The sequence below is a fragment of the Ammospiza nelsoni genome, chromosome 12, assembly GCF_027579445.1.
Source record: "Ammospiza nelsoni isolate bAmmNel1 chromosome 12, bAmmNel1.pri, whole genome shotgun sequence".
In the NCBI taxonomy this organism is placed as follows: Eukaryota; Metazoa; Chordata; class Aves; order Passeriformes; family Passerellidae; genus Ammospiza; species Ammospiza nelsoni.
In genome coordinates this window covers 3,615,608-3,639,149 of record NC_080644.1, presented here as the reverse complement: position 1 = coordinate 3,639,149, position 23,542 = coordinate 3,615,608, and the positions used below count along the sequence as shown (strand labels likewise).

General features: G+C 41.4%; 1 protein-coding gene across 1 annotated transcript; it reads right to left on the bottom strand.

Moving 5' to 3' along the window:
- Window positions 1–868: 868 nt before the first annotated feature.
- On the bottom strand, window positions 869–13,220 carry ZNF831 (zinc finger protein 831). Its single transcript, XM_059480799.1, has 6 exons — window positions 13,168–13,220; window positions 5,541–9,753; window positions 4,919–5,061; window positions 3,110–3,279; window positions 2,837–2,988; window positions 869–2,541 (listed from the first exon to the last, which is right to left on the bottom strand). Exons 2-6 carry the CDS (start codon window positions 9,720–9,722, stop codon window positions 1,711–1,713), a joined length of 5,478 nt encoding a protein of 1,825 aa, XP_059336782.1. The 5' UTR covers window positions 9,723–9,753; window positions 13,168–13,220; the 3' UTR covers window positions 869–1,710.
- Between the last annotated feature and the right edge of the window lie 10,322 nt (window positions 13,221–23,542).

The window sequence follows — 23,542 nt, the reverse complement described above, 5'->3', positions numbered from 1 at the left end:
CACAAACATTAAGCAAATAAAATCTTGTCCAGAATATTCCTTACATGTCCATGTATTATAATAATTAGATCTTGCACAGGCAAGAGGTGAAAATTGTTGCTGTGGAGGTGCTGGTGGGGTTTGGTGCAATGATTTTTGTGCTTTCTAAAGGTGCTTGGCCAACAGCATTGCTGGGAACACTGATCTGGGGATCTCTATAAGCTTTGTGTTTCTTCTCCTGCTTTTCCTACAAATTCAGAATCCAGCTGTAGCTTTGAGTGATTCTATAAGAAAAAAAAAGCTCCAGAACTTTGAATTGTTCAGTATTGATGGTTCCTACCTTTCTTTTCCTCTTTTTCTTCCCAAATTCTATTTGTGTACTTCATTGAATTCACATTATTTAAATTCATTGTACCTGGGAGTCACCCCAATACCCCAATACCCACCAGTCTGTGAGTACAAATACTGAACAAGATAAAGAATAAATGTGAAGCTCTGTTTTGACAACCTCAAGCCTTGTCACATTTGTAGGGCATCCAAACACACAGGAATTGCACAGGACTTGGCATGTGGTTTATCTCTCTGAGCTGTTTGGACATTTTTTTACACATACACATATATTTGTTTCAGATAATTTGTACTAAATTTCTTTGTATGATCTGTTTATTCTTTTACTTGAGCATGACTAAAAAGCAACTCCAAATATCCCATGTAGGTTAATCAATTAATCCTTATGTGTGAATCAGAATATAAGAACAGAAGTTTAAGTACAGAATTTGATTATAATGTAGAAGTGGAATATTTTAGTGTTCATCAGTTTAATCAAGCAAGTCAACACACTTGGTCAAATTGAAATATCTAATTATTTATTCACATAGAAACCAGTAAATTTTAGGGTTTGTAGCACAAAACCTGTTAAAAAAAGAAAACAAGCTATGCCATATAGCTTCTTTACCCTCCATAAAATGGCATCATTGCAGTTAAAATTACAATAAAAATGAAACATTCCAGATGACATCAGTTGGAGCACAATGTGACAAATATAATGAAAAAATCCTTGTCAGAAATTTTACCACAAGGAAATACCAACAGCTAACACTCATATTCTCCACCTAAAAATCAAGAATATTCGAGTAGATCTTGGCATAAAAGGCACAAAACACAAAGCAAAGCATGCTTGTGTCATTTCTCACACAGAAGCATTGACATTTGTGCAACATGGAAAAAGACCAGCATTTTTTCCAGACTCTTCCAATATCACAGAAACTTAGGGAACAGATGTTGCCCTCCATGCCAGCGTGTCACTCCCAGTACAGAGGCAGTGACTACAGGAATATGGAGAAGGGAACACATCTGACCCCTTGCAGGAATTCTGAGCTGAGGAAGCTGCTGCAGCTGTATTGTTGCAGTAACCCAATCCACGGCAGGCTTGGAGTAACACACCCACGGGCAGGCAGCACTTGTGGGAATTCTGAGGCTGGCAGGAACTTTAACAATGCTGGAAACCTGTCAGGAGCACAGGGCTGCCTCTTGCATTTGAATGTGCCGTGCCAGCCTCAAGTGAGAATTTTTAAAAAAAGGTAGAGTCCTTGAAAGGAAGGGCTCTTCCAAAGAGGGTGTTGCCTCTGGCACAGAGGAATGGCTTTGCTGATGTTAAGGTGTTTCAGAACTATGGATCAAAGATCCCTGGCATTTCCAGGCTGGCACACAAGCCCTGGCAGCAGCCTGTTGTTATATTTCTATGACCAGCCTGTCCTCATCATCACTGCTCGTGTCATCATATTCCACCCGCATTTGTTTCCTCATCATCTCTAAGCCTCTCTTTTTGTATGTCTTGGGAGGTGCTGCGGAGTAACTCTTGAACTCAGGGGATTTGAGAGTCATTGGGGACTTTTTAAAGGTAGCAGTAGCTGTTCCCTGTGGCCTTCCATAGGGACTGGGCTGCAGGTGGGATCTGTTCTTGTCTGCGCTTCTGTGCAGCTCCAGGAGATGCTGAGCTAAGTTTGCCCTCTGTGAGTGTTCCCTGCTGGGCAACTGAACAGACTCTGCTTGGGATCCAAACAAACGTGAACATCCTGGCTGGGAACTGGGAGCTGAGCCTTCTGTGCCAGGTGAATCTGTGTTTTCTTCACTCAGAGCTTTCTCCCTTCCAGCAGCCTGGATCACCGGCTCTGATATCCCAAATATTTGGCTCTCTGACTCTACCCTCAATATGCTTTCCTGGCTTCCTCCTGGATGTAAGGAAAGAGGAGCAGCAGCCTCTGGGTTTGTGCTGCCAGGTTGCTCACCTGTGTCGGTGTTTGTAAATTCAGGACAGGAGCCAAAGGAAGCTGCCAGGGGGTGGCTCCAAAGGCTTGGCCGGGATTGCCCAGGCAGGGATGGCTGCAGCACCAGGGGCTGGGTCACCCAGCAGCAAATGGCCACGTCCCTGCTGAACTCCTGCAGGGAGGTGTCAGCTCTGGAGGAAAAGGAATGAGCTGTCACAGCTATTCCCAGAGGAGCTGTAATGTTCTGGACAGAGGCGTTTGTTCTTGGGTGTTCCCTGATTTGCCCAGAAATGTCCTGTAGGAATTAGGAGGGGAAAAAATATACATGTAAAGTTTTCAGTCCAGAGTAATTTCATCCAAAGTACTCAAGTTTAATTGTTATTTTAGCTAATTCTAACATTAGTAAGTTAATGTTAATGTTTAACCCCTAAAAATACCTTTAACACATTTTCAAACATTTTAACCAAAATCTGTGATACAAAATAGTTTCAATTTCAACTTTAAAGTAGCTGAATATAATTCAGGTTTTAATTAACTCTTCTTTTTTCTGTTAATAAAAAATAATACAAGAATTAAGGTACAATACCTACTTTTTTATCCATTTTGTCTTTTTGTTTAACATGGTTTAGGTTTTCAGTATGGGAAGATATTCCTGAGTTATTCTTTGCTTCTTTTTTCCTTCTGCAAAGTTGTTTGTCTGAGGTGGAATATGATGTGTCTTTTTGCTGGTGTAGATAATTTTCTATTGAAAAGAGATTGGTTAAACTTTGATTTATATCACCCCCCCCCCCATGCTTGAACTTGCTACATTTCTCATTATATCACTGAAATAATATTTTCACACAAATATTCCAAAAACTTACCTTGCATCTTGGATTGAGGAGGATGGCACTTCTTATGCTTATTAAATCTGGGGGGTTGGGATGAGCAGCCCTTCCTCAAAGCATCCAGAGCTCTGTTGGGAAAGCAGGGCCTCTTGCTCAGCCGGTTCATTTTCAGCTGAGCAAATCCATGGCTGTGCCTCCCTCTGTACCTGCAGTGCCAGGGGCATTGAGGGGATAAACAAACACGGGAGATGTAGGAGCAGCCAGAGGAGAACAACAGCACCTCATCAGGTGCACTAAAGTCTAACAGCAATTCATTACTGGGAAGGAGATGCTTGTTTATGTCAACTCAAAAACAAAAGCTGGATTTTAGGTAAGAGACCCACAATTATTTTACCATCTTTATTTCTCTCTATCAGTAAATCCTTGATTTTCTAAGAGAAAAGGATTAAGGAATAACAGATCCTTTTTCTTACATCTGGAATTTTAAAACAATATACTTCACAAAGACTTGAACCACACAGGAATCACCTGAGGCTGTGTGGTTATTGTGTTTTATCCTTTTCACCTCTTGAGTGCTACCTGCTCATCATCACTAAGGAACAACATGAGGATTCTGGTTATTTAGCAAACCCACACTGAATAATCCAACTCTGCTCTATTTTCTACTCTGAATGAGTGACACTAAAGTCCCATCCCTAAATCAACAGAATGTCACTATCCACAGAGCAAGATGTAAATCTAAAAGGATGCACTTATTCAGGTGTTTGGTGTATTAGAAAATTAAATTACATTTGGTGGTTACCAGTTGGGCCAGTTACCTACTAACAGGCATGACCTGAGCTTTCAGGACACTGTACTTTATTAAATCCCTAAATAAATTTGATATAAACAAATTCTGAGACCAGCAGGGAAAAAAACACAACAACAAAACAGCACCTGAAAATCAAACCAGGAAAAAGTCCTAGAAGAATGTCACACAGTTGGGTGACATAGACCTGAGTCTTCTATTTCTGTTCTTATGACCCTTCAGAATTGCAGTGCTGTTTGCTGAGCTGGACACGGTGATTAAGTTACTGACACTGATTTGTCCTCAAGGGAGTCACTCTGTCTGATTTTGGCCATGAAATAAAGAGGGATGTGTGCACACAATATGTGTTCCTTACTGAGGCAATTCATCAGGCATCCTGCTGCCCCACACTCCTGAAAGATTAGAGGGTAAATGTTCCTCTGATAGGAATTCCCATTGAAAGGGGGGAGCAGTGCTGATTGAGACAATGTGCCCTTGATAGTTCTATGCTCAAATTCTTCCTGCTTTTTTTATTTAAACCAAATGATCCTTTGAACTACAGATGGTTCTGTTAGTTGGTGTTAAACTTGATATTTATTGTCCTGCTTTCTCTGGTGAATACCAGCTCAGGATATGGATCTTCCAAGGACAAAGGGTTTCACGCACTGCTCTGAGCTGGGACAGGATTAAAAACAGAACCATTTGGTCCCCTTCAAACAAAAGTTAATGCTGACAATTTTGACAGATAAGAGGAATTTCTAAATCATAGAGAGAGTCAACTGACCAGGCATCATCTTTCGGTGGAATATTTCTGGATTGCTTAGAAAAGTCTGTTCCTAATAGTAAACAACATATTGATATTTTTATAGTTTACCTTCAGGGCCCAAAGTTTGCTGTGGTATAAGAACAGCTCTTTCTGAGAGATTTATCTTTCTTTTTCCCCACAGTTTTGATAAGGTTGAATTTTGGGCAAACCTTTTTCTTTTCTGTGGAGTTTTTACATGCATTACAATAAAATTATGTCTATATCTAGTGAACCTGAAAGCCATACTCCTTACCATTTAGGGGTGACTTTAATCCTTTTCTGTTTGTGGCTCCTCTTGAGTTTATTTGTTGAGAGTTTTTCCTTTTTGCAAACTACTGTTTTCTTCTTTTGCTCTGAAATATTCTTGAAAGAACCACTGGGAACGTCTGAGCTTAACTGTTGAGAATATTGGGGAAAAATCAAGTCCATGAAAACTGTGAATGACATTGACTGAGAAGTTGGAAATCTGTGCATGTTTTAAATAGCACTGAACAGCATAGGAGTTAAGTAGCACAACTCTGTATTTAAGTCAAATATTCATTTAGAATGAAAACAGATGCTATTAGAGAAAAATGTTTAAAAATTCCCATAAAGGGGAAAAAAAATCAAGAAATAGAAATTCACTCTTCTCACTATCAGCATTCTGAAAAGTGAAAGAAACTTAAATATTCACACAGAAATATATCTTTCTGATGCATCAAATTAATATAGACTTATGTTATAAAAATATAAATTGTAAATTGTGTATCAGCAAATGCCTGTAAATGTTCATAATACACTTCTAATAATTATTTAATTTTCCTAGTAAGAGGGTGGAGGTGGGCTGTCAGCCAATAACACCCTCTTGATAAAGCAAACAGAATTATCAATATTACCTCCTGCATCTGATGTCCTTTGGAAAAGGATGAAACCAACGTTTTCAAGCTTGTGTTTGTTAAGCCATATGCCACAGTCTTGCTAATATTTCTCATTTTGAAAATGGAGATGTCGTATTTGGAGAGGGTGCATTCCCTGCCGGGCTCCCTGTGCCAGGGGGGCACGGAGGGGTGGGCAGAGGCTGCAGTGCCCCCCTGCTCCGAGGGCAGAGGGAGGCTCCTGCTCAGGCAGCACCACGTCAGCCGGGGCTCGGCACTGAGCGATGGGAAGCTGCTCTTGGAGCCTGGCACTGCAGAAATGCCAGAGCAGCTGGTCCTGTTAGAGTGGGGCAGCACTGGGAATCCTTTACAGTGAGTGCTGAGAGTGTGGCAGTAGAAAGTGCCAAAAGAATGGCAAAAATAAGTGGGGTTGTCTCTTGAGCTCTGGGAATGCTGCAGATCCTGCAGTGGTGCTGGGGTGTCCTTCAGGATGTGTGGACTTCCCTCTCTGCCCCATTCCAGGATTGTTGGCTCTGCATCTTTGCTAGAAACTGATGTTTTTATCAAAGAGTCGCTTCCTGAGCAAAGGTGGTGTAAAGCCCTCCTCTCATCTTTGATGTCAGCAGATATGAAAAAGCCACTTGTATACACAGAAGTAAAGCAGATTTTCTTCTTTGGAGTCTGTATAGAGCAAGTACTTTTACTCATCCACTTCTCTTCTGTTTGCCTTTGATAATTTAATTTATTTTTGTTCTGTTTGTTTTTCCAATCCTCTCTTGCAATATCCTGCTGCCTAAAGTTTTGCTTAGGAAAGTTGTTCTCTGCTATGGTTAGGATATTTGTGGTTTCTGAGCTGACTGGTGAACAGAATCCTGGAGTTTTCCAGTTTGTGTGAAGATTCCATTGAATTTCTTCTTTTCCAACCTTTTGTCTCACTTCAGATTTTAAAGGACACCAAACCACATCACTGGAATGAGAATGGAGGGACATGCTGCTGGAAGAGCAGGGTGGGGTGGTTAAGGTGACTGTCACAGGTGTGCCAGGTGTCATCTCCTGTTCAGATTGAAGCAAAGGTGACAGATCTGAAGCTCTCTTGTCCTGGGGCAATTTAAGGATATATTTTGGAGAGAAGGCATTTTGTTGTGGGACTGGACTTAAACTATCAGATTGCAGATGATGGCTTTTAGAAGACACTTCCACAGCATTCTCACTGGGAAGTGGCACTTTTGCTCCTGTTTTTACAAGACACATTTTGTTGTCTCCATCTGCTGCATTGTGCAAGGCAAAAGAGTTGGAATCACCTTCCCTTATTTCAGACCCTAAAAATCCCACCAGTGAATCTCTTGAGATACCTGCAGGATGTGAAAGAAGGTTGATGTCACAGTAATTGAAAGTTTGTGTGGGAAGTTTGATTGTTTTCCTATATTCCACACTCTCAGTACCTCCAGTGGCTTCATTAATTCCTGTGCTTGATTTTTGCTCCTCTGCTTTAGTGGAGAATTTCACTGGAGCTGTGGGAAGACACTGAATGCCAGAGCAAAGGCCTCTCTCTGCTTCACTTACTTCAGTGGTTTCACCACTGGGACTAGGGCAGGGCACTGAAATCACATTTTGTGTCTTCTCCACTTCGAATTTCAGCTTTTTCCTTTCTGATGGCAGAGTCTGGAATTTCCCTGCAGTTTCTCTGTTGTTGCAAGGGACCCACGGGGGCATCAGGCCATGCTGGCCACTTTCCTTAGTCCCATGATGGTTCCCATAATTGTGTGAAGTGCTTTTACAATCTAATTCAAATGCACTGGATTCTTTCCCAGGGCTTGGTTTCTCCCAGTTGCTACTCTGTACTGGCAAGCAGTCCTCATTCCTCCCGTGGCTGTTCAGCTGACACTCAGGATTTTGAAGCCTGAGCTCACCAGTGCTTGGAGCCAGCAGTGTGCTGCTGCCAGCTGTGCATTTCTCCGTGTCACTGCCACTGAGCTCTGAGGAAGTTTGGCTGCTTACAGCTCCAGCAGTTACAGAATGTGATGTCTCCATTAGGTTGGACACTCTGTCTGAAGTTTCCTCAGAGGACACATTCTGCAGAACATGATTACCATCAGCAGAGATTCCTGATTTACCCATGGTTGAAGCTGCTGTCACAAGGGAGGAAGGACTGTCAGTTGCAGAGCTCCTGCCATCTCTTTCCTCAGTTATTTCAGTGCTGCTGGTTGATTCCATTGAATTAGGAATCAGGCTTGTAATATCTGTAATCTTATTCTCTCTTTGTTTCATTTTCTTGGCATTTTGACTGCTTTTCATTTTTTGGTAGATTTTCTTAAATGTTTCATCTCCATACATTTGCCATTTTTCTTGAGAGAACATCTTCAACTTCCTTTGATTGTGTTTCTTATTTTTAGCACTGATTAATTCTACAGCCCCAAGCTTTTTAGTCCCTTTCAGCTCCTCTGACAGAGAAGGATGATCAGCCACGTTACTTAGGGGCAAATCATCCACTGCAGTTTGTCTGACTAGAGCTCGGGGATGGCTATTAGGGAAATCCACTGAACTGGCAGTGAGATCGTTGCTAGGCAGCAAACCAGCAGTGCCTGTGTTTACAGAGTGCTTAGTAAGAGAAAGTGGTTTTGAGCATCCTGCTTTGTCATGCACCATCCTCGCTCCCTCCACAACAGGCAAGGAGTTGCTCCGAGTAACAGGCACAGTGTCGATTGTTGTGGAGAACTGGGTGGGAACTGAATGGAAAAACATTGGCTTGCATTTCTCCAGGGGTGCAAAGGTAGATTTTGCTGAACAAAGAGAAAGATTCTTTTTCCTATTTACATCACAAGTTCTGATATCAAAATGGAAAGAGTCTTTGTATGTGTAAGGCATTGGAAGGTCAATGCTTCCCTGTTTAGAAAGGACAGTTTTTCTGGGCCTGACATTGTCTAACTGGGTGTCATCCACCACACTTTTGTTGTGAGAAATAAGCTTTGAAATGTGTTCTTCCAGCCTCTTTTTCTCTAGCATCGAGGCTGTAGCTTTGTCAGCTGCCTCTGGCTTTGCAGTGCTGCTGGAGGCACACCTTGGGCTGCTGAAGGCAGCTTCATTTTCCAGTTCTGTGCTGTGCTCGTGGAGACTGTGCAGGGGGCTGGACGATGTCAGCTGCTGCTCTGTGCTGTCAGAGCGTGACAGATACCCCGAGTCAGTGCTCTCACACTTCTTCAGCTTGCAGTCCAAGGCTTTGTAATCCCACTGCTTCTCTGAAGAGGTTGCCTGCTGCCTTTGCAGCTGAATGTGCTTATTGGCAGTCGGAGTTCTTTGCTCCTGCATCTTCTTTCTCAGACTCGGACCATTTGGCAAAGCTCCTGGAGATGATAAACTTTGAGGTTCTCTTTCAGGAACCCCCTGAACAGCCTTTGAATTCAGTGATTGATTTGTTGTTTCTTGATTTTCTGAAGCAGCTGATGAGGAGCTTGTCGCTGGCAGTGAGAGCTCGTGAGGTTTCTTAGTGTCTGTTGCTGCACTGGTCTCTGAACTGGGCTGTTTGATGGGCATCTCCTGGTCTTCACTGGTGCTACTCAAGACTTTGCTGCCTTGGGGAGAGGTGGTGCTCTCTGCTGATCTCTCATTTTGCTCTGGTCCCCCACTGATGTCAGAGTCTGAGGGCAGCCTGGTGTTGTTGACGTGCGTTTGAGTTCTCCTGTGTTTATACAAGTTGCTCTGGGTTTTAAACGCGATGCCACAAGTGGTGCATGGAAAGGGCCTCTCTCCCGTGTGGGAGCGAATGTGTTTCTCAAGGACACTTGGCTTCAAACAATCTCGTCCACAGTGTTTGCAGATGTATTTCCCAGATTTTTTTGATTTTCCCGGGCTCCCAATAGACGCTTTTACACAAGGACTTGGCAACGACAAAACTGGTAAAGTGCTGACTATGCTCAAGGTCAGGCTTTGCCCGAGCTGTTTCTGGAGAAGCGGCTGAGGCTGCTCTGAGCCCTCCGGGGGCACGAGCGGCTTGAGGATGAGGGGGACATTGCTGCCATCGAGGTGGACGCAGCTCCTGGCGGCCACCAAGGGCCCGTGGGGCTGGAAGCAGCCAGGCTGGACGGGCTGGAGCAGCGGGATGGTCAGGGCCTTGAGGTACAGGGGCTGCGGCAGGGCCTGGCCCCGGGCAGGCTCCGAGGGGCCCCGCGGGGACGGGCCCGGGCCGGGCGGGGTCTGGGCCTCCATGGCAGGGCCCGGCTGCCATGGGCTCACGGACCTGCCGAGGGAACACAGAACAAACACCGGTGTGCAGGCTGGAATAACACACAGAGCCCAGCCTGGGCTGGGAAAATGGGCGACTGAGAATATCGCACTTGCAGGTATTATACAGGCAACCATCACTTCCTTTCCCAATTAAATTGGTTCCTCTTTCATTTTTCCTCTAGGAGTTACAGTGCAAAGAACACCCAACACTGCGCTTGAAACCACTCTTACAACCTACACTGAGTACCTAAAGCACTGGAAACAAATCTGAGTTTCAGATTTGCAAATGGATGCTCTAAGCACACCAGATATAATACAATTTTAGTTTTCTGGAACTATATTCCATTACATATTTATATCATGTTTTTAAATTTCATTAACATTAACAATATTAACAGAACAGTTGAGGTTAAAGGGGACCTCAGGACTTCTCTAGTCCAAGCACCTTCTCACAGCAGAGTCAGCACCGAAGTCAGATGAGGCTGTCAGGGTGTTACCAGTCTCGTTTTGAAAATCTCTAAAATCTGCACAGTTTATTTGGGCAACCAGTTCCAAACACAGGACATTAAACTTGCCCACATATTATCTGTGCTTCCCCAGTTTATGGGAGCTAAGGCCAAACTCACTGCAACAAGTGGTGTAAAATGAAAATATGTGAACAAAATGAAACTCATGTCCTGTTTTACAAGTCAGATTTGCATAAATATCTGCAAAGTAGAAAAGATGGTATCATAGGAAAATAGTGTGAGAAATTAAAGCTGGCTTTTGTGTAGGCCAAATCAATTTGATATAATTAATGAAGATACTATGGTGTACTGTTTGTTTTTAGGTGCTCTCAATGCCAAATGAAAACATCTTCTCTTTTAAAAAGTGAACCTATTATTTTGAAATCTGTCCTGATATATGCAGGGTTGGTGCCAGTCCAGACTACTTATTTCAGCAAAAATTTGTATTGTCTTTATTTCTTTCTTAGAAACAAAGCAGGAAACTATCAAAATAAGCAAGGTGAAAATTTTCTTTCAAAGAGTAGGGGCATAACCCCTTGTAATTACAGTTTGGGTGAAACTCAAGTGATCTGTGAATATTTATTTGATTCTTGCTCAGCTATGCTCCCTGGATGCACTGGCTGCTATGAATAATGGGTTGTTCTTGTGCAAACAGCCATTAAAAACCCATTTGGAATAACATAATCAGTGGTTCAATTTGAAATCTGCAATTTGTTGCTTTACTGCATAATCTCTAGTGGTGTTTCTGTAACTTCCTTGGATCATTTTAATAGGTTATCATTACTGGGAAACAGGAAAAGAATTGCTTCAAAATGTGCTTTGAAATTCTTACTGGTTCCATCCAAGACAACAACGTGTAAAATGAACTGATCTGTGCACAGCAAAATGTTAGATTTTGCCTTTTTTTTTCTTCCTCATGAATGATATAAATTAAGCTCAGTTATCAAGCATGGATTTTTCTTATGCACTTCTGACATTTCTATGTGGAATAATCACTTAAGAGGCTTTTTATTATAGTAGTGACTATAATGATGAAAGAATGTTAAAAGAATATGGCTTGTTAAAGAAATAAGTTATTATCCATATTGTGCAGTGTGGTTAACACCTACAGAATAAAAGTGGAATCCTCTAATTTCCAAAGTGATGTTATCAACATTTCAAGTCCATTTAAGATAGTTCCCAAGTTATATGGTCACTTTTAAATTTAAACACAGCATACAATAAGAGATGAGACAATTATACAAATTAAGTATGCAGTAGTTTTTCCAAAATATTTTTTTTAAAGTTTAGGGGAAAAAACATGCTGCAGAGAGCAGACAGCAAGAAGAGAAGTGAAGCCTGAATACCCAGTAGGTAGAACATCTAACAAGTACCACATCAGACAGGACAAGGCACTTTGTCTTTTATCCCCTCCCTCCCCCAGGGAGAAGTGTGGAAATACACTACCACATATTTTACATTTCCCTCAGCAGCCTGCTCCAGTGGCACAAACTGTTTCTCTCTCTGGTTTCCTCTGGCCATGCAGAGCTGATGGGCCCTTCAAGGTCACCACAGACAGATGTTTTTCATAGGAATCATACTCTGGTTCCCAAGTACCAGATGCTCTGTAATTTCACTTAATGCTGTTAAGTTTCTGGGGCCAACAACACAGCCTGAGACTCATTTTGGTGTTCTGTAATGCTCTACAACAAAAATACCTACGTGGTGACAGAAAATTTAAAGTTTTAAATAAAGCTCAACAAGTAAGCTAATGGTGATACTTAATGTACTTTTAAGAATGTAATAATACATTTCTACCAGGTGTGGTAGTTTGCTGCTTTTCACAGCAAGAAAATACTTTCTTCCTGAGTGAAACTGCCATGACTTGTATTCTACTGAGGCAAATACCATCAGACTTTTCACATCTGTTATTTATATTCCAAAAAAGGCCACTGTATTTCTTTGTAGTTGACAAAAATAGCTTATCTCAAAGTAATTCTGCCCCAGGGTTGATTCAGGGTAGTCCTTGCCCAACTAGAACTTCCTCTGTTGGTTTTGCCCTGGGCTCTGTTACTGAGCATCCACCCCATGTTCTCAGCTGTTTGTAACTTGTGGCACTGAACTACCAGCATAAGACTTGATCCTAATTAGATAAGGAAAATTTTCCAACAAGTAAAGCTAAATGCAAGATTTGGCCAGCTCAGAATTTTCTAAATTAATTTCTTAAGCTATCAGAACTGGTCACTAAAATTCCATTGAATACAATTATTTTGTTCCTGGTTTGAAATTCTAACTTCAGGTAAACACTACAGGCAGGTCTGTGCAACACTGAAAAGTGGAGCAGTTTCAGATAAAAAATCATTGTCACAGAAATTGTCTTAGTCACCTTATAAGTATAAAGTAGTTTAACACAGTAGGTTGATTAAAAAAACCTAATTTTAAATGCAATAAGTTTCATTTTTATAGATAGACTTTTTCCTGAATTCCAAACATTTTAGAAAACCTGTTTCATTTTGTCAGCACTGTTGTCATAATTTTGGACTACACAACCAAAAGATTTTTGTCTTCTGCATGGCACATGCAATGCTCTGTCAACTGCCCATCATTATTAACCAAATCAATAGCTAAACATGTAAATGCTTCTTTTCTGCACTTTCATATCGTTTTTTGACACAGCACTGAGCAGAGCATCAGTCTCTAAGCTCAACTGCTCAGTCCCCCACTCTGGTCTGCAGGTACAGCCTGGAGACATGACAGAGTTCCTTTATTTTTGTAACCCCACAGAAGCAGGTTTTCAACATTCTGAACATACACAATATACTTAATTATACCAGGAGTCTTTACCTTTTTTTAAAGCTTTTAGTGGTTAAATACCAGGGAGCAGAAGTGGAAGTCTGGAAATAATTAAGTCTTTAGTCTGGAAATAATTCTAGTTCACGTACCTTTGATTGATCCAGGCATTTCAGCAAAAAAGTCTCATTTCTGTCAATACTTGATGCAAGCAGAGAGAAACGAGGACAAAGACTTGAAACAGATTAGAAGTAGGAAGTTGGGGTTTTCTTTTTTTTTTTACCTTGGTGTCACATTAACAACCTTCAGAAAACAGGAAGAGTTGAAACAGAAGAAAATGAAGTGGTATTTCAACCTCTCTGTATCCTTTATCACAATTTAATTAGGGAGATCTAAACAGAGTCTTTGAAATGTGGAGGTTTTTACTCTGCTTTCAGTTGTATTGTCCTGAAATACAATGGTAGGGTTTTTAATTTATACTCCTAAAGGTAATTTTCTTTTAACTTTACAGCAAAGGGCTCTCTTAAGATATGTTGGGAAAGAAGACCCTTGGCACATATGAAATACTAAATTTATCCAGTGTGGGTGCTGTCCACCAGCTTCTTCTAATGGTGCCCTGTGGGACAGGAGAAAGCAGCAACCAGGTGGGAAAATGCCTCAGGATTGTTAGAAGTGTTTGGGTCATGCTCAACAAACCTCCATAAACTTGTGGAAAGCTGCAGGGAAAACAGGATAGGGCACAGTCAAGTGCAGTTTAAAGGTAATTTTTAAATTTAGATTTTATTTGTGTGTTGAGCTCCTAAGTGCTCAGGTAACAACACAGTGAACAGCACTGAGGGGTCCTGGGAGGGGCCACTCTTCTTTGTGCAAACACTTGTTTAAAATAGGGACTGGGATGGCTCAACCTCCTCTGCTGGCAGAGTGAATCCCAAACTGGAATGTGCATTCCCAATATTGTTACAAAATTGCCATCTTTGGCTGGTATAATTTCCTTAGGAACACCGTATTTTGGAACATACAGTTTTATTTTCAGTTTTCTGTTATTTATTTTTCCTGTGCTGAGCAGCTGCCCAGTTCAGACCCTGCAGCCTGTTCCTGGCTGGGTAGTGGTGAAACTGTAATGTTATAATTGTCCAATATCCACTTCAGTGGGAGCTCTTTCTTTTAATAATTCTGGTGATAGACTAATGCCAGAGGCCTCAGTGGATTTTCATTTCAAACAGCTTTATTGATCCTGGAGAGTTTTGCCTGCTGTTTGGATTGCTTTCCATTTATTTCTGGAGCCCTGATTTAGCAGGCCTCTAATTTTGGTGGTGGAGAAATATTTCTGTCTTCTTCTCATATTTCTTGCCTGTCACATAGTTATTCAAGGGGCAGAAAAGCTCTTAACAGGACCCAGAATTACTGCTTAAAATCCTCCTGTTTTCTCCCATACCCTGAAATGCTCCCAGTAATTGGTAATGGCACTGCAGACACTTCAAATCTGTGAATCTAGAAAATACTTGACATTCTGAACTGCTTTACAGTGACTCATGCTTCTGCTCTACAGACTCAGTCTGTCCAGATGGAGAGAATTACATGCAGCAAGTAGTTTCAGCTCTGCTGGGAGATACTTTCCTAAAGGAATGTGTTCTCACCTCTAAGTGAGATCTTCTGGAGGATTACTGCATGCTAGTCAACAAACCAACGGGGAAAAAAGATGCACATCTTATAATAGAACACTGGCATGAATCAAATCATACAAACAGATGATTATGGGCATTTTACATAACCAGTCAAAATTAGTTTGTCTTCAGTTTGATCACATTTCTGGAGCCCATTATATTTTATTCCACTTTGAGACTGACTATTATTAAGTTATGATGAATTTACTTAAAAGGGACACTTAATTTCAACAGTACTAATGATTGCAGCAGTATGCTGGACCCAGTAACAAATTGAAAACATCTATAAGCATTTAAAATTCATTACTTACATCACTCAGTATCAAATTCCAAATGCTAAAACTGCAAACTGTTTACCCTGAGAGGCTTAAGGAGGCAATAATTAATTAAAGCAAGTTACAACAAAAGCAAGTGGCTGTCTGGATATTTGCCACTATCACAGAGGTTTCAGGGCTTAGCAGAACCTTCTGAAGTTTGATCTAAAATCTCTAAATCTTGAATAAGTGACTCTGGAATCAGGGTCCTTCAGAGCATCCTGTGATTCTTCCCATTTATGTGGATGAACAGGCTGCTGTAATGGCCAGAAGTAACACAATACAGAGCACCAGTATTACACTGCAATAGCTCTGTTTGAAATTAAGTGATTTTTGTTTTCTCTTTCCAATCAATCTACTTATGTGCTGCTTCCTCAGCTGCAATCTCTAAGCAAGATTATTTATATTCATTTATATTCAAAATACTGTCCTGCTCAGAGAAACTCAGCTGACTTCAGCTGCCTCAATAGACAGCAAAGTGTCAATTTAAACTATGCACAAAGCTGAGCCTGCTGTCAGGGGCTGCACAGGAGGCAGTTCTGGGGCTGCTCTCCTCTCTCAGTTTGCGTCCCCATCAGGATGTGAGGAGTTAAACCCACACATCATTAGCACACATTTCTGGGTCCCAAGTGAAAAAGGTCCCACCCCAGGTGTTTAAAGCCCTGCACCCTTCAAAGACACCTACAGAGTTTTGTCAGGGGTGAGAGCAAGTGAAAGCAGCAATAAACATTCCTCCTGTGCTGGTGAGGAAATAGATTCTGAGGATCCTGCAACTACACGTTTTAAAGAACATCACAAAGTTAAACGAAAAGAAAGTCTCTTCCAGGATTGCTAATTATTAATTTTTCTTGTGAGGGCAGTGATGCTGAGAGCAGCACACAGTACCCTACTGTCAGAGGAAGATGCAGACAGTGGGATTATCATTTCCATTTGCTCATCCAACACTGACAGCCAGCACAACTCCCTTGACAGACCACACAAAACTTCTACTTCAATCTTAGCATCATAAAGTCACAGTGAACCATAGGGTCTGAAATAAACTTTGTGCAGGTACTTTAAACACTCCTTCTGTGATGGAAGCAAAATGTTTGTGAGTGTACGCCAGGTCTGGAGATTTTTAGTTCTCAGTTCATTGAGCAAAATGGAACCAACACATTTCCTGGTTAGCCCAGCAATGACTGTTAATCTCGTTTTACTTGGAAACTATTTCTGCCTTTGCTCTTTTCTCAGTTTGACTTCCTATCTTGAAACGTCTCATAACAGAAGTACTGAGTTCACCTTTCCCCTTGTTCTTGAGGGCTGTGTCTGATCTCACAACTCTGCCAGTTCCAGGCGCAGCCCGCACGCTGCCGGTCCCTCCTGAGCAAAGTTGGGAGCCTCAGTCCCCTGCAGAACCAGGCTGGAAGTGTTTAATTCCATCATCTCCTGAAACCTTTAGGGTCTTTCCATGGTCACACCTCAAATTCTGACTTTAGGAAATCTGGCTGCTCAGTACAAGTCATTGTTCTGAAGTTCTGCCCTTCTTAGTGTGTTATTAAAGTACAAAGCCACTGGAAAACCTGCTGGGGGAACTTAGAAATTCTTGTACCATATCTTAAGGACAAATATTTCTGACACTTACTTCTACAGTTGTATAATGTCAGCAAAGCTAGTCAGGTTGGGCTTTTAAAAACAATTATTTCTGTAAATATTGTGCCAGAATACAGTATTAAAATATTTTAGGAAGAACAGGATCTGCTTTACCTTCCCTTTGCTCCAGAATAGCAGCTGGTTTTATCATTATTATACAGCTTTCTATATTTTCCTATGTTCCTTTTCTTGAATATCCATAAATGAAAACATTCCAAAGGCTTAAATCAGTAAAAATATTGTTGCCCAAAATACACTTTAATGTGTAAGTAAACACTGTACTGGCCTTTTTGACCTCTTCATGCAATTTGTATCAAGAATATTTCCTTTTCTACTTCTTACACTGCTACTTTTCTCAGCTCCAGCTATAAGAAATGCTTTCTAGTTTATTATGTCTCTAGTTTAGATTTACATCACTATTTCTAAAAAGAAACATACCTAACATATCTGTTGGTTTTGTAACATGCTTGGTGGCTTGACAATGAAGAAAAAATAGGATTTTTGGTGCTTAAAAACCTCAAAGGATTTTAATTCTTTTATCCTTTCATCAAATTTGCTCCTGTGCATTTCCCATGTTAGGAAAGAGTTAACAACCTCCAGCCAGCAGACTGCAATCAACAGGTTGCTCTAACAGAAAAATAATAACCCTAATCCATCTTTTAAAGTTTAGAAGGTTGGACTAAATGATGAAAAAATCCCGATTAAAGCCCTCTGAAATGCTGAAGTGGGGCCAGAACTGAACTGCTTTGTGTTTTATGAAAAAAATCTTTCTCGTTGCTAAGTGAAAGAACCATCATAATTAAAAAAAAAAAAAACCTGTAACTTTCAAATTTCTGTCTTGCCATCTAGAATTGAATTCTGTCTCTGTCCATAGAAAATGACAACAAAACACTTGCTAACCTTTAGGTGGCCAATTCACAGGCAGGTGGAGAGGTTCAGGTCCCTGGAATAGCGTTGAAACAAAAGAAGCATCCTGTTTTCTTTTTTCAGTGTCTTTCTCTTCTCCTTTTTTTTTAAGCATTTGAACAGTGAAGGGTGGGTGGTGGGGTGTGTGCAGAGAGAGCAGGGGGTGCAGGCAGCCCACGCTGCTGTAGGAAGAGTTTTAATGGCCGATGCTGGGAATATGGTTTGCCTGCTACAGTGTCTGCACTACTGCAGCTCTGTGTGTGGGCGTAAAGAAATGACACGACTGGGTTTCAAACCATTACACTGAAGATTTGCAAACAGTTAAAAAAAAAAAAAAAAACAACACCAAAACAGACAACCCCATCAGGCACAAATGAAAAATTATGACTTTTCTCCTTTTATCTTTTTTTTGTTGCTTTGTTTTAACTTAGCAGATGTAATCTAGTGAAGTTTCTTCCTCAGCCTCTAAAGGAAAAAAGGTAAATTGAGTATTTAGGAAGGTTTTATATTTTACAGAGTATGAATATTTTGTTATCATTTTTTGCTGCTATTTTTTAATTAATCTACAAGAGCTTGTATTCCTGAAGGGTATCCAGATTTCCCCAGTGAAATTCTTCAGAGGACACCCGTATTTGTGTTTTAGAACATGCTAAATAGGTGCCTAAATCTTGGTAGCACCACTAGCCCAGTACAATAGACAGAGCAGCCACTCCACAAGTGACCAGGCAGGACATCTGAGCCCAGGATTATTCCTTGAATATTCCACAAAACACAGCCACAAACCAGGACATGCTGGCAGCCCACTTTTGTTCACTAGTCCAGCAACACCTCAGGTTTACTGATCTAAATTGGGCAGAAAACACATTTGAATATTGGTTGTAACTACTGGAGACCAACAGGAGTGAGACAAAGGGGCTGTTCCCTGTCACATCATAGGGAATGAGAGGAAAATGGGATTTTAGCTGATATAAAAGTGCTGACACAAGTGACAGTGACTAAAACAGTTATGAACACACTGTTGCTGGGAGGGACAGGTGGAAGGTTTTGTCAGAAAAGCAAGAACACTTCTCAAACATATTTTTTACCACAAAAAGTGAAAGACAGACAAAACAGTTTTAGAAGGAAACTTGAAAACTTCAAGGAATCTTTATGACTTAGCTGCTCCATGATAGTAAGAGATTGAAATCTGATAAATTTGTATCTTCAAGTGTGTTGAGAAGAGACAGCCAGGTTGACAATCTTGAGCTTGCACAGAAAGCAGGTGCACTGTGGGGTGCAGGGGTTTAGGTGTCCATTTTCACACATCCAGATGAGCCCCAAATCAAGCAGGATTTCTTTGGTGTCAGGCTGACAATGAAAAGCAGAGCAGCTGCATGCACAGGGACAGGGGAGGAAAGGGGAGGCTCTGGGTGGTGCCCCCCTTGCTGCTCACCCCTGGCAATCATTTTCCTCCCCACCCAGGGCTGAGGAGCCAGAGCTGAATGTTAAAGCAGCACAACTCAGTGTCAGTAAACCAGCAGGACTGGATTGGAGGGCTTCAGACTGCTGATCCCACACTTTGACAAAGACTGAAAAAGGAGTTAAACAGTGAATCACCCAACAGTGGATGAAAACCAACCCTCAGTTCTGTGTCTGTGTGGTAAAACTCTCAGATATTGCCATTATTACACAGCAGCACAGCCTGACTTGGCACTAAGTGGGGTCTGGCCACTGGCCACAGGAGAAACTTAAATTCTTTTTCCATGTATACACTAACAGCTGAGGTCAGCTGCAGGAACATTTTGCTGGAGAAATATCTGTGTGCTCAGCTGACACAGAAAAGTGAATGTCTGGAGAGACAAGAAATCTGCCTGCCAGCAGGGTTCCATTCATGCAGACCCAGTGCCATTGCACAGCTGATGTAGTCTGCAAGCTGACATTGCTAAAATCAATTTGGTAAAACTGGTCCTTTTCCTGGCATTGTAAACTTTTTTGTGTGTGGATAGAAGTAAAGGAAAAGAACCACAATTTTTTTTCTATTACTCTTTCTCTAAACTCTTAATCTTTGTGTTCGGCTTGGTCAATGAAGACCTTTTTTGCCCAGTTAAACATCATGCATTATTAATGTGTGCTATCAGCTCAATCTTTTATTATCATTCATTTTTTTTTTTTAATTAATTACTATTTCCTTGACTCAGTTTGAAAAGTGTAGTAACCAAACACAGATGCTGCAGCAGTAACTCTCAGAGGTGCATGTGTGGCTCATTTTCATCTCAATATGACATGGACAAATATTTCATGGCCCTGTGGCTGCTGCATTCCCGAGTCACCATTTCTCAATGGTGTTGGTGGCTGTGCTGCAGGTGAAGTGGCACCTGGGACGTCTAAATGCACCCAATCCTCCTCTGAGGCCTAATCCCCATGAAGGACCATTGTGCAATATGGATATTGGTTATCACAAGTAGCAATATTTCTTTTCTAGACATGAACTCTTAAGTTGGAGTGTACAGAAATCAGGGTTGCCTACACATCTTTCATTTGACTATCTCCAGCATGGTAATTAAGATTACTGTTTTTTCCCAAAGATCACAGCTTTGTGAATTGGCAGAATCTTTTAAAGTGACTATTAAAAATCCAAGGGGAAAAAATTGAATATAGAAAAATATTCCAAAAAAACACATTCTTTTTAACTGGACAGCCAGCTACCACCCTCCTATCAACATCACATAACAACTACTAAGGTTCATCTGGCAGTTTTTCCTGTTTGTTGAACCAGCAAGAACTACCACCCAAAGAGGAGTATAACCCTCACAAACTGGTCAGGCCATACCAAGAGAAAAAACTTAAAAGACAAAAATGTGCTTGAACAGCAAAAGGGATAGACAAAGCTTCATTAGAAGCAAGCATGGGTCTCCTTGCCAAAAAAAGTCAGTTCAAGGAAAATTAAAAGAGAAGGCAAAAGTAATGGATCCCATAGGAAAAAGATTCAAGGCTGCTGAGAAAATGCTAAGGCAGCCACAAAGCTGAAAAAGTTCAGCTGGTTGCAGACACAACCTCAGTTTCACTAAGAATTGAATTTTTCCTTTAAAGTACTTTGGGTTGTTTCCACAGCCCAACAGCAGGGCTGGACAGGCAGACACTCACCCAAAGGAGAAAGGAAAAAAAGAAGAAAAGGAAAAAGTCCAGCCTCAAACCATCTTCCATTAAAATCCCACAGACCTTTTTTCCAAATGTTGTTTTAATGTGAGTTAGGTAAGATTCTAAATGCTGAATCATCACACAGTTTGATTTGGGGCTTTATTTGGTTTGGGTTTTTAGGATTAATTCACCATAAGCAGGTATGGTGAAGGGTTGTTTTATGGACTAATTTACAAGGATAGCCTAAAATCCAAGAAAAATCTTGGGCATCAGAGAGAAAAAGCAGATGAGTCCAGATTTGCTCCTGAAGTATCAGGTGACGGGGTGGGAATGAAGAGGTCCAGTTCCTCCTCCTTGCCCAAATGTTCCTTTTGCTGACAGCTGAAAGGTTAAAAAGTGGAGGATGTTATGGTGCCTCACAACAGAGATGATGTGCAGGAGGAACAGGAAGAGTCTTTCCAGGTCCTATAGGCTCCGGGATTAATGAGCTGTAGTTTTTTCAGGCATATCACATCACAAACATGAATAATTTCCATTATGACACACTTAGAAGCAATGCAGCTTTCAGAGGAACAGTTGCTCCAACTCGAAAAGGCAGCAAGGTTCAGTGGTTTGTACATGCACAAACTACAGATGTATTCATTTTTCCATCTGTTTCTTATTTGTCACAGAAAGACAGATATAAAACAGATAACTCAGAACGACTGACAGTAGTCAGAACGTTCTAAAGCCCACCAAGTACACTGACTTTAATGTGTTTACAGAAAAAGAGAATAGAATCTGACAGGGTCATTGATCACTTGAACCAACTCAGATCAATGTCAAAACCCATAAAAGGAAGCATCAGTAACTACCAATAGAGAAGCAGAACATTCCCATCACTGTGACCCCAGGCCAGCACCAGTCACCAGTAAACCCATGGTCCACACCACTCAGACTACTCAATTCTGCATTTCTTTTTATTTTCCCCATAAGTTTCTGCATAGCTCTGTCTTTTCCCAGCGTGTTGTCAAGGAAACCCTACACTCCTGTAGCTCAGTGTCCAGCTCTTTATTGCTACTGACACCCCAAAATTCAGGATTTTGAACCAATTGATACACTGTCCTTCCCATTAGGAAGGGATCTTCACTTATACCATAAGCTGGATAGAATTAAAATGAGACCTTTTTGAAAGTTCAGCTCTTCCAAAATGCCTGGGAGAAACTTGCCAATTAACTCTTCCCTTTATAATTTTATTAATCATTGTACATATCAATATTCTATTCTGCTCTATGCTATCCACTGAAAAATAGCCCTGTAACCTGACTGGTGTCTTCTTATTTAGCTCTGTCTCAATTCCACTCTTAGGTTATCTTTGAACAATGCTGAGTTCCTCTGGCAAACAATATTTTGTGAATTTTGTGAGAGCTGCCAGCTAAATTTCAAGTGAAAACAGCAGCAGTTGCACGCTGCTTGTATCTGTGTCATACTTTTATCTAACACTTGTACAGATTTTCACTTGGTGAAGAGCTGCTATATATAAATGTCCGTATGAAGGCTGAATTTAGGATGCACTGCAGGGAACAGGAATCTCCAAGCCCTGGGGGTGCCATGGTGGTGTCTCCTGTGCGCACACCGAGCTCCACATGAGTCACATCCACACTGCAAAGCAGCAGGGCAGGCTCAGATCTGGCCCTTTGCCTCTCCCCTGGGGCTGAGGAGCTTTTCCAGGTTCCACACCACACTCACCTGGCCCAGGAGTGCCCCAGGAGGCTCCAGCTCTCCCCACGTGCTCTAAGGCAGCAGCTCTTACCCTGAGTGCCTCATGCAAGGGGAGCTGCAGGGAATGGTGCTGGGAAGGAGCACTCCTGGCAGAGGGAGGTTTATTGTTGCACTGGACTTGGATTTCAGCTGTCTGTCATGGTGAGAGGTATTTCTGTTCCTCTCTCCTCTGGGTCTCATGGAGCTTTGCTTTTATCTGTCGTCAAGGAAACACCAGGGTTTTTTCCCCTTGCTCATTAATGTCTGCATTTTTGTTTCCATAGCTACAAAGGAACCTTAGTGTTTTAAAATAGCAGTAATTGGATTACTATGACTTTTTTCAAATTTATTGACACCATTAATGGTTCTGATTTTCAAAAGCAGACACTGAAATTGTATCAGCAGTTTTTCAGCTATTAACATGTTATCTCCTTGTCCTGAAATCCTGGGTACATGCTCAGAAAAGCCTTCAGCAGCCAGACACTGACTGCAGCCTGGCTCAGGCTGCATACATGGTGCTCTGAAATTACTGAAAATAGTGATGATTATGCTCTTTACTTGGATGATTTTCAATTTCTGATGGTCTCCTGCAAAGGAGTGCACAGGCTCTGTTGTGAATCTGCTCAGTATTAGCACATTACAGATCCTTTGTGATTTGACCCCAGCAGAATAATATGAAAGAATTTTTACAGCCAAGGATCTCAGAAATTCAGGATGCAGAAACATGGGAAAAGCACAAAGAACTGAGAGTACCAGCATTGCTAACAACTGGTATTACTTAGCAGGGACATAATTCATGTTTTGAAACAAAAAGTGACACTGCACTGTCTGTGGCTCCATGCACTCTCCTACCACCCTGAAATTGTTCCTGTGCTGCCTTCTAGCACTTTCCATTTACTTGTTACCATTGCCTATTTGAGGTGCTTTGTGACCACCATAAGTGCTGATCCTGCACCTCTGCCCTTTCTTTCCTGCTCCTCCAGCTGAGGACAGAAAGCAGCTGAATTCCCTGCATGGATGTCCCAGCAGCTGTGTCACCACTCCTTGTGCTGACCCCAGCCAGAGACACACTGGAGCTGGAATCAAATTAAATGAGTTTAAAAAGTTGTAAGAGGTGGACAGACAGAATGTCCAGATACCACCTCTTGTTTTAGAGA

Excerpts from the sequence above, each read along its gene's own strand:
- ZNF831 (XM_059480799.1), bottom strand. The coding sequence starts at position 9,722 with ATGGAGGCCCAGACCCCGCCCGGCCCGGGCCCGTCCCCGCGGGGCCCC. Across the intron at positions 5,062-5,540 it reads AAGGACATCAGATGCAGGAG|TTAAGCTCAGACGTTCCCAG; the intron begins GTAATATTGATA and ends TATTCTCAACAG. Across the intron at positions 3,280-4,918 it reads ATTAAAGTCACCCCTAAATG|GTACAGAGGGAGGCACAGCC; the intron begins GTAAGGAGTATG and ends CTGGCACTGCAG.